General features: G+C 45.9%; 1 protein-coding gene and 1 non-coding gene across 3 annotated transcripts in view; one reads left to right on the forward strand and one right to left on the reverse strand.

The window, feature by feature from the left end:
• LOC149336480 (ATP-binding cassette sub-family C member 4-like) overlaps nt 1–16,105 on the forward strand; it is a 70,443-nt gene that overhangs the window by 17,876 nt on the left and 36,462 nt on the right. For both annotated transcript variants that reach the window (XM_089554716.1, XM_089554717.1), the window contains exons 7-13: nt 1,844–1,966; nt 4,185–4,313; nt 7,359–7,515; nt 10,701–10,958; nt 11,630–11,833; nt 13,284–13,430; nt 14,555–14,648. In XM_089554716.1, the coding sequence (XP_089410842.1) occupies nt 1,844–1,966; nt 4,185–4,313; nt 7,359–7,515; nt 10,701–10,958; nt 11,630–11,833; nt 13,284–13,430; nt 14,555–14,648 (1,112 nt within the window). The remainder of the gene's footprint in view (nt 1–1,843; nt 1,967–4,184; nt 4,314–7,358; nt 7,516–10,700; nt 10,959–11,629; nt 11,834–13,283; nt 13,431–14,554; nt 14,649–16,105) is intronic.
• TRNAT-GGU (transfer RNA threonine (anticodon GGU)) lies at nt 4,750–4,823 on the reverse strand. Its single transcript has one exon. It is a non-coding gene; the product is annotated as a tRNA-Thr (tRNA).

Consider the following 16,105-nt stretch of genomic DNA (forward strand, 5'->3'; position numbering starts at 1 on the left):
GGCTTTGAATTATCTGCAAATATTTATTCCTCATGAATTCGTTTTTTTTGGCAAATGAAGCTGCGAATAATATATCATTTGGCACCTCGTTATCAATAATAAACGTAAGCTTGCTAACGCCAGGGTGTTTCAGTAGATAAAGAACAGAACTGGAGAGCGCAATGGAAGACAGGCATTCTATGGTAACCACCAAAATTCGGCGTCCATGAAATGTTTTCTGCAATAAATTGCTGTACATCAGTAGCCAAGAGTGAACAGGGCATAGTGCCGTCTAGTATAATGAGGTCAGTTCTTTCTTAGCTGATATCACAAAACACGGTTATCCAGAAGGGAGCGCCATCGTTAAAAGACGACATCGGAACCTCCTAATCTAATCTAACGGCGCCCACATGAGGCGTGGTGAGGGTGGCAGAGAGAGAAAGAATAGGGAATATTAAAAATTCCGCAAGTGCGCTTTCCCACATAAATATGTTGCCGAAAACAATATGGCCGACTTCGCTATCAAGAAACTATGTGGGCTACAGGACAGGCGCTAAAGGTGTGGAGAGACTGTAAGAGACGTATTTTGGAAGAATCAAACAAAAAACTAGTCTTTCTTGCTGTGTTTCAGCTGGGAACGCATGGTCAGCCATGTTGTTTTGGGCAACATTGTTATGCGGGAAAGGGCACTTCCGGAATTTTGAATAACGACTATGAAACCTGAAGCTAGAAAGATGCGATAGCAGTTCGAATTACCCTCGATGGTAAATTTGATGCTTCTGGTCTGATTTTTTTACTGGGTGATTGGTGGTCGGTGTGTGGTGTTCCCGAAGGGCAGTTGGAGGGCAGCTGCATTCCCACCGCATCTCTGAATTCGATTTCGTTGTCACTTTTTACGTTCTGCTGCTGCGTGGAGTTAGTGTGATGAGGCCTTGTGTAGGGTGGACGCCGCTGGATTGGTGGTGGGTGGTGCTTCTTGTGGGTAGAGATGGGGTTGAAAGTCGTACACAATTCTGCGAACCAAAAAGTAGGATTATAAAGGCATTTTCGAGTTGCATGCGTTATGCGTAGCCCAGCTTTATTCGCATCATGCAGCCGAGGAAAACGTTGCTCCTGCCGATGTGAAAAAGTCAATTTTCATTGCTAAGTCAAACAACAATAAGAAGTACTTAATTACTTCTCTCAGCAGCAAATATAAGGGCACATTTACTGTGCCAGTAATAGTGCCGACAGTAAATCAGCATCGATATATCAGTAGCCGTACATGTACTTGCTGATAGCTCGATTTCGAGTCCTGGGAGATCGATGCGTTCATCCGAAACAAGTCCAGTCAACAGGTATTCGCAGGTGGAGGACAATATGAGCTTTAACTTCTGGCATAGCAGTACAAGACTGTTTATATACGCTGAAGAACGAAACTGCAGATGCACCCTTAAAAGGCCGACCTCTAATCTAAGGCACCGACCTATTTTCATGGCTTGATTAACCTCCTATCACCTGTCACAGTTACTAGAAAGCGTGCGCTAGCAAGTTGAAGGCGACTTACAGCGACGTCACGGCAATAGTTCGTTCAGGGGACTGGCTTATTCTAAGTAGATTTGGAGCTATCTGTAGGTATTTCGATAGAGTACGTGTAGATGTCAAAACACGTGCTTTGTCGGAGTTTTGCGAACAAGTGCAAAGAGCTGGTGTTACCACTTCCGACATGCTTGCGCCAGTTGAGCGCAACAGTCGAGCAAGCAGTATGGCTACGCCCAAGAAGTCTTTGTTAGAAACTTTTAAACTCTCTGAACTTAGATGTGATGAATATCGAAATCCCATTCGTGTGTTGTGTCGTTTTTTTCTGTTTTTTTTTTGTCATCAGGCACCTGAAGAATGTGGCGGTACTAGGAAAATCCGTTTACAGAGACCTGCCTATTCCGAGTCAACGCATGAAGTGTGGGCCGCTGTCCAAAGACGCCTGGGGACGGCTGTCGCGCGTGCAACAGTAAGTGGATCCTTTTCTAAATAGATGACGGAAAAAGAGGAGACAGTCCACCACAACGGCCCAGTGTCTTTAGCGCTCGGATGCCGAGCCTAAGGCCACAAGTTAGAATTTCGGTCTCAGAGGGCGTGTTTTACAGAAACGAAATTGAGATATCAGTCCGCCTCACAGAATGCCAGGCGGTTGAAACTAATCGTGGAGCCCTCCATAACGCCATGTCCGACAGCCATGCGGCTTCAGGACGCCAATAGAGCCACTGGATACTGAAGAGTTAAACTTGAAATTGTAAAAGAATTAACACTAGCAGTGAATGATCACCATAATTTTCGCGATCCATTTTTTTTCTGCCTTTGCCTATAGCTCCGGTCCGGTTTATATATAGGAACCAGTGCAAGGCGCTGGTTGCTGGCTATCAAGCCCGACGTCAAACACTACAGCTTCCAAGGGCGCGGAGGGGGGAGGGGGCAAACTGTCTTCAGTTACAGGAGCTATAGCACACTGCCGCAGTATACTGCCTTTGAAAGCGAAACTTCTTTCTTTCTTTTTTTTCTTTCCTTTTATTTCAAAGTACACATGTAATTACATGAAGACACTCAAGGATCCTTAGCCAGAGGCTAGTCGTGGATCCAAAAATGAATACAAATAAGTCTATTGACGATTCAGGAGAAAAAAAACAAACAAAACAAAAAAAAACACACACACACATTTGTCGGTGTAGAATGAAACAATTGCAATGCAAAATACAATACAAATACTTCAAATATATCAAGCGTTATTTAATTATCATCTAAATTATTGTACTTTAGTATGGGGCACAACAACAAAGAGAAATTTAAACAGGCTTCTAGTAATACAAAAGCGAATAATTCGTCATATTGCGAATATGGAGCCAATGGCCACTACAACGAGTACCTTTAGGTCATTTGAAATACTTCGTATTGAGGATATTTATGAATTCCGACTATTGAAAACATTTTACTTTTCCTCCCTTACTACAATAAATCAACTAATGTCATTAGCATCACTGCAGCGCCGCGACGCTAACGTACCCACAAGAAACAAAGATTTGTGGGAAATCCCACGGTTCCGAACCTTTTATAAGTATCAAGCGTTATCACACAACCTCCCAATTATACTAAACAAAAATACTCACACTTTAGGTTTGAATAGAAGAGGTTTGAGGTCTCGTTTTTTGTAATTGCTCTCCCCTGGTAATACTTTGTATTGGTATACTGTGTTTTGTTGCACATTATGTTCTTTTTTTTCTTTTTTTTCTTGTTCTGTTCTTGTGCTTTGTTTCATGTAAATCAATTGTACAATATTTCTTGCCACGTTTCTTGAAATGTGTTTTTTGTGTGTTTTGTTTGATGTCTGACTTGTGTTATTTACATGGTATAATTTCAGTGCTCCGAATGTTGTACAAAACTTGAATTTACTGTTGCAAATTAGAGGTAAAATGTCTGTTTTAATTATAATATGTTTTCACTGTAACTGCTATGTAAACGGTCTTCTTGGCCTTAGTCAAGCTGCGTGAGGAGCTTTTAGCCAAGGAGACCCTCCAGGCACTTTCTGGAAAAATAAACATTGAATTGAATTGAATTGAAAAACATAAAAAAGGCTATAAAGAGTTACAAAATACGTCTCCAGGAGACAGCAGCTAGCTATGCTTGCATTTCATAATTTTGTCATTGTGCTATTGATATTATGAGCAAAAATCTGAGTTGATCGCTCCTCTGCGTATTAATGACAGTATAATCGGATGATTTAGCCGCCGCTATTGCGAGCACTCAGAATTCAAATAGTTGCCTGCAATGAATACTTCGCTTCTTCAGCCATAACCATCTCCCCGAAATTTTCCTCGCCAAATCGTACTTCATAAAATGTACTACTTTTCTGTACTACACGAAAATTCGAAAATTTAATTTAAATATCACATCAGGTACCTCAACGTGCCGATCGTATTCACTAGGTAGGTTCCCAACATGGACAACATGTTCTTTCCTTCAGTTATTTGTGCCACGCATGTCCCAAGAGTCGACCAATCCTTCCTGTAAAATCGGATCGCCCTAAGGTAAAAGTTCTTGTCTAATTTTAACTAACATCGTATGAACAAGAACGATCTGGTTTGTAGTGAAGGTTTCGCGTTTGCTCGCAATATATGTGTGAGAGCGTGTGTGAGGTTTGTATATTTGTGCTTCCTTGCTTTTCGTTGCTGCCGCAGAACGAAAAGGCTGACCCGGTGGCGGTTGTTCTACGCCGTCATGCGGACCGTGTGGGACGACCTTTTCTGGACCATGCTGACCACCTTCACCTACTACGCCAACGTGCTGAGCAAGGTGCCGCTACTCGAGTAAGAACCGCACTGGCGGCTCATCCCGGCGAGGACGCCAGGCTCATAACCAGGCAGACCTCTCGTTTATTCATTAAAGTCTCTCTCTCTCCTGACGGGGGCGAGTGGGGGGTGGAACGCGTGCACTCCTACCAACTTGTGCTGGGGGAGAGAGCATTGTCAAGCTCAGCAGTGTCATTAGCAACATAGCTAAATCCGAACTAAGGGAAATATGTATGCGACTTTGCATAGTGCCGAAATTTACCACGCCACTGACTATAACTCGTAACTTCCATTGTAACTATGAAAGTTACGATGGAAGCCAGTCGTTTTTGAAAGCGACGAAGGCATGTAATAAGGGAGTAATTACTCAATGACATCCACCCAAGGGCAGCCATACGGCTATAAAAGAAAGCTGCACAGCTTCCACATCAACTTCGCAGTTAAAGAAAAATTCGTCCTGGTCCGGGGTTCGAACCCAGGACCAACGCTTCACCAGAGCAGTCGCTCTACCAACTGAGCTAACCGGGACGGCAAGCTTATGGCAGGGCGAGAGCGAATTGATCAATAACTCGAAGTGGGAACAGTGTTGGTCAAATGTTTAGGGGAATCCCCCAAGGTGGAGTAGATTTGTTATGAGGGAGTAATTACTCATTGACATCCACCATTGGCTGCGCTCGGTTGGATGTCAATGAGTAATTACTCCCTTATTACAAATCTACTACACCTTCGGGGATTCCCCTAAACATTTGACCGACGAAGGTATATTGAAATATTGTTATCGTTCTTTTGTTCGTAGTATTAATATAACAGCAAAACTTGAGACCGGCGATTTTTTTTTACATAAAAGTTGACATCTGACATGCTGTTAGTGGGAACGGAACGAAACTCACCAACTCCGCATATTGTGTGCAATGCTAAATGATCAGAAGTAGCGGATATTGACCCTTCAACTTTGGAAGGTGGTTATCGTATGTGGTCATAAAAATTGATGGAGAGCACTTCAATCCAAATGTACAGACTGGTTCTCGCAGTTGAAAAAGGGCTATTGTTATACTATAAGTAAGGTTAGAGAGGAATTGCGGGGCGTAGCTTAAAGACTCAATAGACTAAGAAAAATATTTAATTCAGGCAAAACTTCAGCAATCAAAAACGCATTGCTTAGCTAGGCGTTAGAGTAAGTATACCTGGACACGTTAGAAAAAAACATGAAGACAATGTACAATGCGAAGAACCCTCTACTTGAATAGCGTAATAGACCTAGCCTGAGAAAGTTTCCGGGAAGTTCAAGCAATTTAGTATAGATGGGTATGAGCATTATCTAGGAACATCACATTAACTTTGCAATACCTGAGGGCGGTGAACGGGTACCGCTCTCGAAGCTGTACAAGAAGTTGAGATGACTGAATAGTGCGAATACACTCAACGCGGTACTACAACGGATTTCTAAAGATTGGTTGTGAAGTATGTGCGTGTTTTCCAAATGGTACTGTCCTCATTTTGGTGTCTTATTTTCGTAGTAAAAACTGACGCACAAAATCCAGCGCGGCCAGTAACGCAGAAGAACATAGTTTTAGTACTGCCTAGATTTCTTATTGTCACAACTTATATAGGCCCGGTCGCCTTGTAAGGAATGGCCGGGTCGGTTTCGACAGACGCTTGGAAGCCGCGAGTATATCATAGTGACCAACAACAGAGAACCAGAGGGACGCGAAATGGCCGTTTTAAATTGGACATCTTATGGAATACGACACCAGGTGTCGTTTTAAGGAAAAAAAACTATAAATAGAGAAATCAGCTATTAAAGCAGAGATAATTTTACCAGAATTAACTGAGAATCAGATCATTTTCATCTCCAGTTTTTGTCTGAGCATTCCTCGCTGGACAAAACTATTATCTTTAAAAAAAAAAAACAAGCTCATTATTATTATCAGCGCACTCATGCCGGTAATGCCGATGAGGTACAGAAAGCATCTACAATGGTTTTATTTAGGTTTCAGATGCTTTAATAATTCAAAAATGTGATTGCACCGACAGGCAACTAAAGACTGGCACTTCAGTTGGTAGGAAAGGTAAAAAGTCCATAAATAATTTAACTCGCTACCCAAACAATACCCCGCCGTGGTGGCTCAGTGGTTATGGCGCTCGGCTGCTGATCCGAAAGACGCGGGTTCGATCCTGGCCGCGGCGGTCGAATTTCGATGGAGGCGAAATTCTAGAGGCCCGTGTACCGTGCGATGCCAGTGGTAGGTAAGGAACCTCAAGTGATCTAAATTTCCGGAGCCCTTCGCTACGGCGTCCCCTCATAGCCTCAGTCGCTTTGGGACGTTAAACCCCATAAACTATAAATTATCCAACATTACAAAGGAGGGCTGAGGTGACAAATGGAGTACATTTCTCGCTGTTTATTGATGTTTTTTTTTAGCAATTTGAAGTATTTTTATCCGATTATGTAATAGTGTGATGTATCACTGGGTTCGATATGCCTATATGACACTTCTGCGTGTCTCCGTGGGGCTTGTAGGAGATGGTACTCTTGCCCTACTTTTTGAAGCACCATTCTAGTTTTTACTGATATAAAGCTTCATTCCAATTTATATTCCGTTGAGCCGCCGCGGTGGCTCAGTGGTTATGATGCTCGGCTGCTGACCCGAAAGACATGGGCTCGATCCCGGCCGGGGCGGTTCAATTTCTTTGGAGGAGAAATTCTAGAAACCCGTGTACTGTGCGATGTCAGTGCACGTTAAAGAACCCCAGGTGGTCGAAATTTCCGGAGCCTTTCACTACGGCGTCCCTCATAGCCCGAGTCGCTTTGGGACGTTAAACCCCAATAAATCAAACCAAACCATAATCCGTTGTTCTTGCTCATCTTCATGTCGACGTTGTGAAGACTCTGAAAGAAATCGTTGGCTCTATATCCAATACATTTCAGTTCATTCATTCATTCATTCATTCATTCATTCATTCATTCATTCTCTGTCCTCTTCTCACGTTTATTTTACTAATCATAATCATGCGCTTTATACCGTTTCCTCTTATTTTTCTGCGCACCCCTCCGTTCACCAGGCGGCTGGTGGAGGGCGGCGATGAGGTGACGGTGACCACGTGGCTCTTCGTGTCGGCCTGCATCGCCGACACGCTGCTGGCCTGCTACCAGATGCACACCTGCTTCCGATTGGCCAATCGCGTCCGGTGCCTCCTCCTGGGCGCCATATTCAGGAAGGTGAGAGAAATACCCGTCCCCCTTTACTGACAGGAACCGCGTCCGAGTCCCTCTTCCTAGGGTAGGGCCGAGATAAGGGGCCTGCTGGAAGAAATCTTTGCACAGACTTGTAGTGCATCTGGAGTGTAGTGTAGTGTCCCATGGCACCACCCTCATTACGCTTGAAGTGGGATCACGGATGTCGTTTTCCTGCTTTACGGTGCGTGTCCGGCCGTGAAATCTTCGCGTTTATGGCATTGTAGCCCTGTGTACTCTCCTTCCTGAGTATTAAATGGCCTTCTTCAGCCGCAAGGGACAGTACCGAAGGAACAGACCATAGCTGCAGAGTAGAGCCCGAATATAGATGGACCCATGGTTTATGAAGTTCTTGTTCATATCGAGCAGTCAGAAAATCCGCTTGAATACTTAATAAAAGTATAGCACTGCAGTTCTCGTTTAACGAACTCGCGTTCAGCGCGACATTCGATATATCGAACGGCGCCGCGCCCCTGCAAGTGGCGCTCCTAATGGCGCCCCTGCAAGTGGCGCGTCCGAGCCCCTCTTCCTAGGGTAGGGCCGAGATAAGGGGCCTGTTGGAAGAAATCTTTGCACAGACTTGTAGTGCATCTGGAGTGTAGTGTAGTGTCCCATGGCACCACCCTCATTACGCTTGAAGTGGGATCACGGATGTCGTTTTCCTGCTTTACGGTGCGTGTCCGGCCGTGAAATCTTCGCGTTTATGGCATTGTAGCCCTGTGTACTCTCCTTCCTGAGTATTAAATGGCCTTCTTCAGCCGCAAGGGACAGTACCGAAGGAACAGACCATAGCTGCAGAGTAGAGCCCGAATATAGATGGACCCATGGTTTATGAAGTTCTTGTTCATATCGAGCAGTCAGAAAATCCGCTTGAATACTTAATAAAAGTATAGCACTGCAGTTCTCGTTTAACGAACTCGCGTTCAGCGCGACATTCGATATATCGAACGGCGCCGCGCCCCTGCAAGTGGCGCTCCTAATGGCGCCCCTGCAAGTGGCGCGTCCGAGCCCCTCTTCCTAGGGTAGGGCCGAGATAAGGGGCCTGTTGGAAGAAATCTTTGCACAGACTTGTAGTGCATCTGGAGTGTAGTGTAGTGTCCCATGGCACCACCCTCATTACGCTTGAAGTGGGATCACGGATGTCGTTTTCCTGCTTTACGGTGCGTGTCCGGCCGTGAAATCTTCGCGTTTATGGCATTGTAGCCCTGTGTACTCTCCTTCCTGAGTATTAAATGGCCTTCTTCAGCCTCAAGGGACAGTACCGAAGGAACAGACCATAGCTGCAGAGTAGAGCCCGAATATAGATGGACCCATGGTTTATGAAGTTCTTGTTCATATCGAGCAGTCAGAAAATCCGCTTGAATACTTCATAAAAGTATAGCACTGCAGTTCTCGTTTAACGAACTCGCGTTCAGCGCGACATTCGATATATCGAACGGCGCCGCGCCCCTGCAAGTGGCGCTCCTAATGGCGCTCTCCCGTCACTTTTCGCGTACAGACATAACGACTAGCGTAAAAGGCACAGACAGGAAATAAACTGCGCACTCTAAACATGGATACACCTATATAGGAGTTGAAAGGGAGTAAGCTGTCCTCTATCGCACTCCCTTTTATAAAGAGAACTGCGCCAGAGGACAGTTTTACTCCCTTTTTACACCTTTCTGTTCAGAGTGCAGGGCACACGCTAGTGTCCGGTCCTTCGATCTCTTGTGCCCATTTTCACCGTGTCGTTCTCATGCTTTGAAGCCAAACTAACAAAGCCTAGCGGCAGCCTTTGCTAGGCGGGCTGCGCTGCCGCAAGCGATGCGGGAACCAGCTACACCTTAATTTTAATGCAATAATTCCAATGCTCCGTTGGCTGTTGTTCCGATGCGAAGCAGGTTAGACCTAGCAATACATAGCTGTAGGGTGGTCAGGCCGCCATACAGCTTTTTAGGCCACTCCTTACCTACAATCCTGTACACCTACCGCCATCCCAGCTTAGATCCTGTAGTAGGGGTGTGCGAATATTCGAAATTTTCGAATAGAATTCGAATATTATATTTTCAGTATTCGAATTCGATTCGAAATCCAAGTATTCGTGTTGTTCCGAATATTCGATCCGGCGCGAATATTGGCATTTGGCCGATATTTTATTGCGAGCACCGCTGTTCATTCCGACCCGCCAGTCTTATCGACATAGAAATAGCAATATGGCGGCACCCAGAGCCATGCGTAACGTTGGACCATGCCGTAGCTGACTCTGCTAGTGAGCTTCCTTGTGGCTTTGACTGCGAAGCTGGTATAGTCAAAGCTGTGCACGAAGTGCCTCGCAATATGTGCCACTTCAGTGCCAAGGGAGAGGGCATTTTGTGTGGCTGGAGAAGTCGTCGCAGCTCGAAGGGAACGACTTCTTCACGACAACCTGTAATGTTCAACCCAGCAACGCGCTTTTGCGCTTATGGCGAGCTAGATTTAATCAATGCTGTGTACTAGCCATTTTCTTTGATATTTCAACTCTTCTAAGAATAATGTATTAATTAACTCATTGATAGTTGAACTGTGATGTTCTTGGATGCTCAAATAAATGTTTTGTAGTGGTTAAATGCGTCTGTCCTTGATTATTCGATATTCGATTCGATATTCGGAACTAAGTATTAGTATTCGATTCGTATTCGAAAAAGTTGATATTCGCACACCCCTATCCTGTAGGAAATGTAATGAGCAGCTGTATGTGCATCACGTAAGCCTATATTGTCCTTTATGTGATGTGCAGTGTTAGCGCGCGTTAAAGAGCCCCTGCAGGTTGGTTCATTAATCCGATGCCCTTCACTACAAGGGTGGTCGAACAGGTTAGTTGAGTTCACTTTTGGAAAAGAAAGGAAAAGGACGCCGCCTCCACTACGGCGTCCTTCATGGCCCATGTCGCTTTGGGATGGTGGATCCATAATTCAAAATTCGGTTCACCTCGCGCTGTAGCACACGGTATGTCACTCAATGTCGCCCGCTGTAACGTCTTGGATATTGCAAAAAGAAGCACCTGCTGTTGCGACATCGTCGATGTGAGCTTTCAGAAGCAGAGCTGCGCTGTCCACAACACTTGCATTGCTGATAGTACGTCACTCTGGTAACGCTCGTCTGGGTCCCAACGTTCGCTGGTGCTTCAGACTGGTCCTATCTTCATTTCGCAGATGGTGCGACTGTCCCCCCGTGCGCTGTCCAGGAACTCGTCCGGCTACGTGCTCGCTCTGCTGGGCGGTGACTGCCTGCAGATCTGCATCGCCTGCACCCAGTTCCCGCTGCCCATGACTGGCACGCTTCTCCTGCCAATCATCATCTATCTCATCGGGCTGCGGGTGGGTGCAGTAGCTGCTCTCATCACGAGCATCTGGCCCGTCGTGGCACTGGTGCTCGTCTGGCCAGCAGCCGTGGTCCAGGACCGGCTCTGGGTGAGAATACTAATTTCCGCATGTGACACTGCAGGCTGACCGTTTTTTCCCAATTTTAAACGCTATGCGTGTTTCGTTTATGTAAACGTATTCGAGTGTTGACTGTATTTTGCTCACCGCTTGAATGTATTGGGTACTCCGTGTGAGTAAATTTCTGCTGCTATGAAAACGTAGTTAAGGCCCATCAAGCACCTTTAAGGCTTTTTGACTTGACTCCTAACATACCGCTTTGTACGAGATGTTGGATAAAGTGACATTTTTTAAATGGCTTAGTATGCGCATATCCAAAGAGAAGCAGAGGTTGAGGTAAAGAATGCCGTCTAGTAAGTACCCATGATTTCTGCGAGCAGCAGCCATGCTTACAAAATATTTTGCACTTTGTACTGTATATAACATATGATGGATAACCTAGAGGTAGTGTAACTCTTTAGGCTTAGCAGAGTGTATTAAGAAGACATTGCTTGAAGAGATTGTTTTTGCATGACATTATGAAGATTATCCATAGGAGGCTGATTCTTAAATATTGGCCACAGACTATGTTTGGAGAGCAGGACTTTTTTAACTTGCTTCTGTAGTAATTTGCCTTGGTCGTTCCTGAAGAAATACGATGCCACCGCTTGCGGAATTGCGGCAGTCAAGGAGCAGGGTAGCCATCGGCGTTGTTTTCGCAGGACAACGTGCTCAGCCTTCGCGACGAGCGGCTCAAGCAGACCTCGGACCTGCTCTCCTCGGTGCGCCTGGTGAAGATGTACGCCTGGGAGGAGGCCTTCTCTGCGGCCATCAGCCGTCTACGCGCCAAGGAGGAAGAGGCCAGCCACAGAGTCAACGTGCTCGACGGCCTCATCGACTCCGTGTACACCTCCTCGGCCTCGATGGTGCGTCTGCTCTTTTCCGTTGAGGAGTAAGGAGAACGTTAATTAACACTGCTACCCGGTATGGCTTTGACGAATACTTTGGTTTCGGCTAGTTTCTGAACACAGCTGCGACAGGCACAAAGTACGCAACGAGTAACACAGATTAAACGGCGCTAGTTCGGTGTTTCTGTTTGCCTTCTGTGCACATGTTCTTTTGGCGACCGATTCTGTTCGGCGGTAAGTGTTGCATCGTTCCTTCTTACCTCTTGAGAAACTGCCTGGGGGCGAGCGAAGCATCTGTTTTGCTAGTGTGGTGGAGTATTTCAGGCAGTTCTCGCATGCATTATGTAAGGAGGTTTTGAGATATGTGGGCAGATGGTTTGGTTTATGGGGTTTAACGTCCCAAAGCGACTAAGGCTATGAGAGACGCCGTAGTGGAGGGCTCCGGAAATTTCGACCACCTGGGGTTCTTTAACGTGCACTGACATTGCACAGCACACGGGCCTCTAGGATTTCTCCTCCAAAGAAATTCCAGCCGCCGCGGCCGGGATCGAACCCGCGTCTTTTGGGTCAGCAGCCGAGCGCCATAACCACTGAGCCACCGCGGCGGCCATATGTGGGGAGAGTTAGTTGCTTTTGCTCAATTTCGCGCTTTGGAACAGAGCCACAGAGTTGGCGCATTAGAAGAGAATTGGTTACATGAAGGGCAGGGAGATAGAACCTTCCTGTTGGACCTGTTGTTGGAGGCTGGAGTCGGGTTACGTTGGTTTGGGAGCCTTTGTTGATGACTGCGTAATCCCGGAAAGTGGATTCCGGCTGTAGCAAGAACAACCTGGCATTCTATATCTGTTTGTCTCACATTAGTCCGTTGAGATTTTGTCCAATTTCATGCTTCGAACCCAACACGTCTGCCCTACTGACGCGGTTAGCGCTACACGGGTCGTTCAAAATCAACCGGAACAACTGGATGTCGGACTACTACTCCTAGTGAACTTTTTTGAATTAGGCTAACTCCAGTCAGATATACTTCGAGTCGCAAGACAAAAAAAAAATGGCAGGTAATCTGAAATGAAATTTATTGTTTTCAATTACATGTTTTTTGTTTTCACATGAGGTGATAGATGATCTTATTAACGGGAGCGGTTACATCGTGCTATCCGTCTGATAATTCGTGTAGAAGCTATAGGCGAGGAATGGGAAGGAGGAATATAAAGGTCAACAATGACGAGGATTTCATGCAGATAACAGGAACGTCACGAGATGTCTTTACCATGCACCAACACATAACCTTGTTCTTGTTATCACTGTACAACAAATGCGCAAACTTAGTTGTTAAGCGCTTTAAACTCGATACAAAGGCAAGAAAAATACCGCCCATTCGCGTCGTTTCAAACTTCTCTTCACTATTTCATCTTCCCTCATTCACCTGTGTGCATCATCTCGCTACTTCATCCTCCCCGGCCCTTTGCAGATGGCCATCCTGCTGTTCTCGGCGGTGGCATTCCTGGGCGACGCGTCGCTGCTCACGCCAGCCGTGTCCTTCTGCTGCCTCTACCTCATCTCGGCCACAGACCTCGTCACCAGCTCCACCTCCCAGCTGTTGCGCAGCCGAAGCGTCGTGAGTGCCTTCTACCCATGGAAACCAGGCTCCGCAAGAACACTGTGTTTAACCCCCCTCAGCTCAAGCCCGCGGCTAAAATGTGTTGCAGGCCGTGAAAAAAAATGCATATAAAAAAAATCGCTGTCGCTTAGCTTGGTTAAGACCAATAATTGCGAAAGCAATATCCGTACCTACGCCATGGTTCAGCTGGTAGTGTAGCTGGTGGTGGTGCTTGTGGTTAGACTTGTGGTGATGTATCGGCTATGCAATCCAATCCAATGTAATGTAATGTAATCTAATCTAATCTAATGTAATCTAATGTAATGTAATGTAATCTAATCTAATCTAATCCAATCAAATGCAATCCAATCCAATGCAATCCAATCCAATCCAATCCAATCCAATCTAATGTAATGTAATCTAATCTAATCTAATCTAAGGCCGCCGGTGGAGGCACCGCCACTACTCGCAGACGGCGCGAGATGGTCGCCCAGCTCTTCGGCGTGACGTCACACAGAGGTTATGCGAAAGGTCATTTCATGTGCACCGCCGTCGCACGGCAAAGGCTTGAAAGTGCAAGTAGTAAAGCTTTCGCTTTAAAATTGGCAGTGGCTTAGCTCTGCTATGCCAGGATATACCTAGCGTGAGGTGAGGGCGAGGTGTGCGCATCTCGGTGGACACCTGAACCAGAGGGAAGGCGTAAAACTGCCCGCTTGTAACAGTGGACACCTCAACCGTGCTTTAAACTAAGTGGCGGTAGTAACAGGTGTGCGCTGCATTCATCGGCATTGACAACGTTGTGCCAGAAACGCAGCGCTGAAGCCATAGGCCGTCGGCGTTCGTAGTGTTCATTGGCGTTGGCGTTGTAAACGTTTTACGCTCCGATCATTTTAAGGAATGGAAGGCGAGCGCGCGTGGCGAGGCACGCCAGCTGTGCGTAGTGACGTCACTTGCTCCTCGCGCATGCGCAGCACGGTTCTCCAGAAGCCACGCAAAACTGCTCAACCTCGGCCAGTGTAGCTCACGGTACAAAAGTTTGGCTGTCTTAGCGCATCTCTGTATTTGTGCACGTAATTCACCATGTGTTGCATATTAACAGATTTTGTGAGTTGATTTAGTGAGACGACTTTCTGCTCGCGCAGGTCGGCTTGGCGATGCTCCGGTATTGCGCATTCTTCAGCGAGGAGGAACACCAGGAGAGGCCGCCATGCTTCCTGGAAACTAAGGCCGCCAAAGGTCAGTCAGAAGACACGTCAGCTGCCCTGTATTCTCGTGTGTCACGTGTTCTTCCTTTCGACTCAAGTACGTTCGCGCAATTTTCCCGTGTCTGTTTTTTTTTGAGTGACGCGCTCTTTATTGTAGGCTATTAATCGTTGGTTTGCTCGTAACAACATCCCGAGCTGTTGTGGTCACCTTCAAGGGGGCTCTACCGCAATACACCGGTCGCCCATCAGTACCCACACCCGTCAGCTGGAAGCTTTTGTTGCAGTTTCAAAGTTCAGCGCATCGTCGATATGTACGCGCTGTCAGCAGCGCTACTCGGCAGTAATTGTTTTGAGCAATTTGTGCATTACCGTTTAAGGAGCATATACACTGAGCAGCTGAACATATGGAGCATATACACGGAGCAACTAAAGTGAACATACATTGAGCATACGAGTATATACTGAGCAACTAAACATATGGAGCATATACACGGAGCAACTAAAGTGAACATACATTGAGTATACGAGTATATACTGAGCAACTAAACAGAACATATATGGAGCATATGCACTGAGAAACTGGACATATATGAAGTATATACACTGAACAACTAAACTGGACATATATGGAGCAGTACACTGAGCAACTAAACTGAACATATATGGCGCATACACACTGAGCAACTAAACTGAACATATATGGAGCATATAGACTGAGCAGCTAAAGTGAACATATATATATGGTAGCGTATATTTTTGCACGGTTTTGAACGCGCCATCGGCGTCGACCACTGCACATAATCCTTCCCCCTCTGCTTTCTTTCTCAATACTAGGACACCGAGCCATATATAAAGGCGGTCAGTCAACGAATATTTATTTCAGAGATCCAGCAAGCATTCTCGCGTTGTCTTCTCTCTCTTAATATTACTCCGGAGCAGCGGGAGTTCTTTCCGGATGAAGAATAGTCTTCCTTGGCTGCCACCTTTATAACACTGCGTTCCTAATGGCGATTTATAGTGTTCCCACGATGTGACGTGTCTTTTATCTCAGTTTCTGCGGTAATAGAGAACTCAAAACTTTCGGAAACTGGAATCGTGAAGGCTACCGAAGCTGTCTGGTATGGTTGGTAAAGGCGCGCACAAGAGATAAAAAAATCCTTATCAATGCTTCGAAAGAACTGAAAACATGTTCGAAGTGGATTAAAAAATAGTGAAACGCCAGTGGCATCTGCAGAACTACAGCGTACATTTCTGGCTGCTACTTTTGCGCTTCGGGGTAGTGTTGCCATTTTTGGACGCAGTGAATACTTCTAGGACACTACTTGGAGCGGCCATTTCAGTGGTTCTCAAACGCTTTATGTGGAAAGTGCGTTTTCTTGTATAGAAGGTGGCCTTGACATACGTGAATGTGAACAGGCTATCATCGTTTTACTTACTTCACTTGCCCCGTCGCATTCCATCAGATATTCATTCCAGTCGCCTTCCTTG

The sequence above is a fragment of the Amblyomma mixtum genome, chromosome 7, assembly GCF_055824585.1.
Source record: "Amblyomma mixtum isolate Tamu chromosome 7, ASM5582458v1, whole genome shotgun sequence".
Lineage (NCBI taxonomy): Eukaryota > Metazoa > Arthropoda > Arachnida > Ixodida > Ixodidae > Amblyomma > Amblyomma mixtum.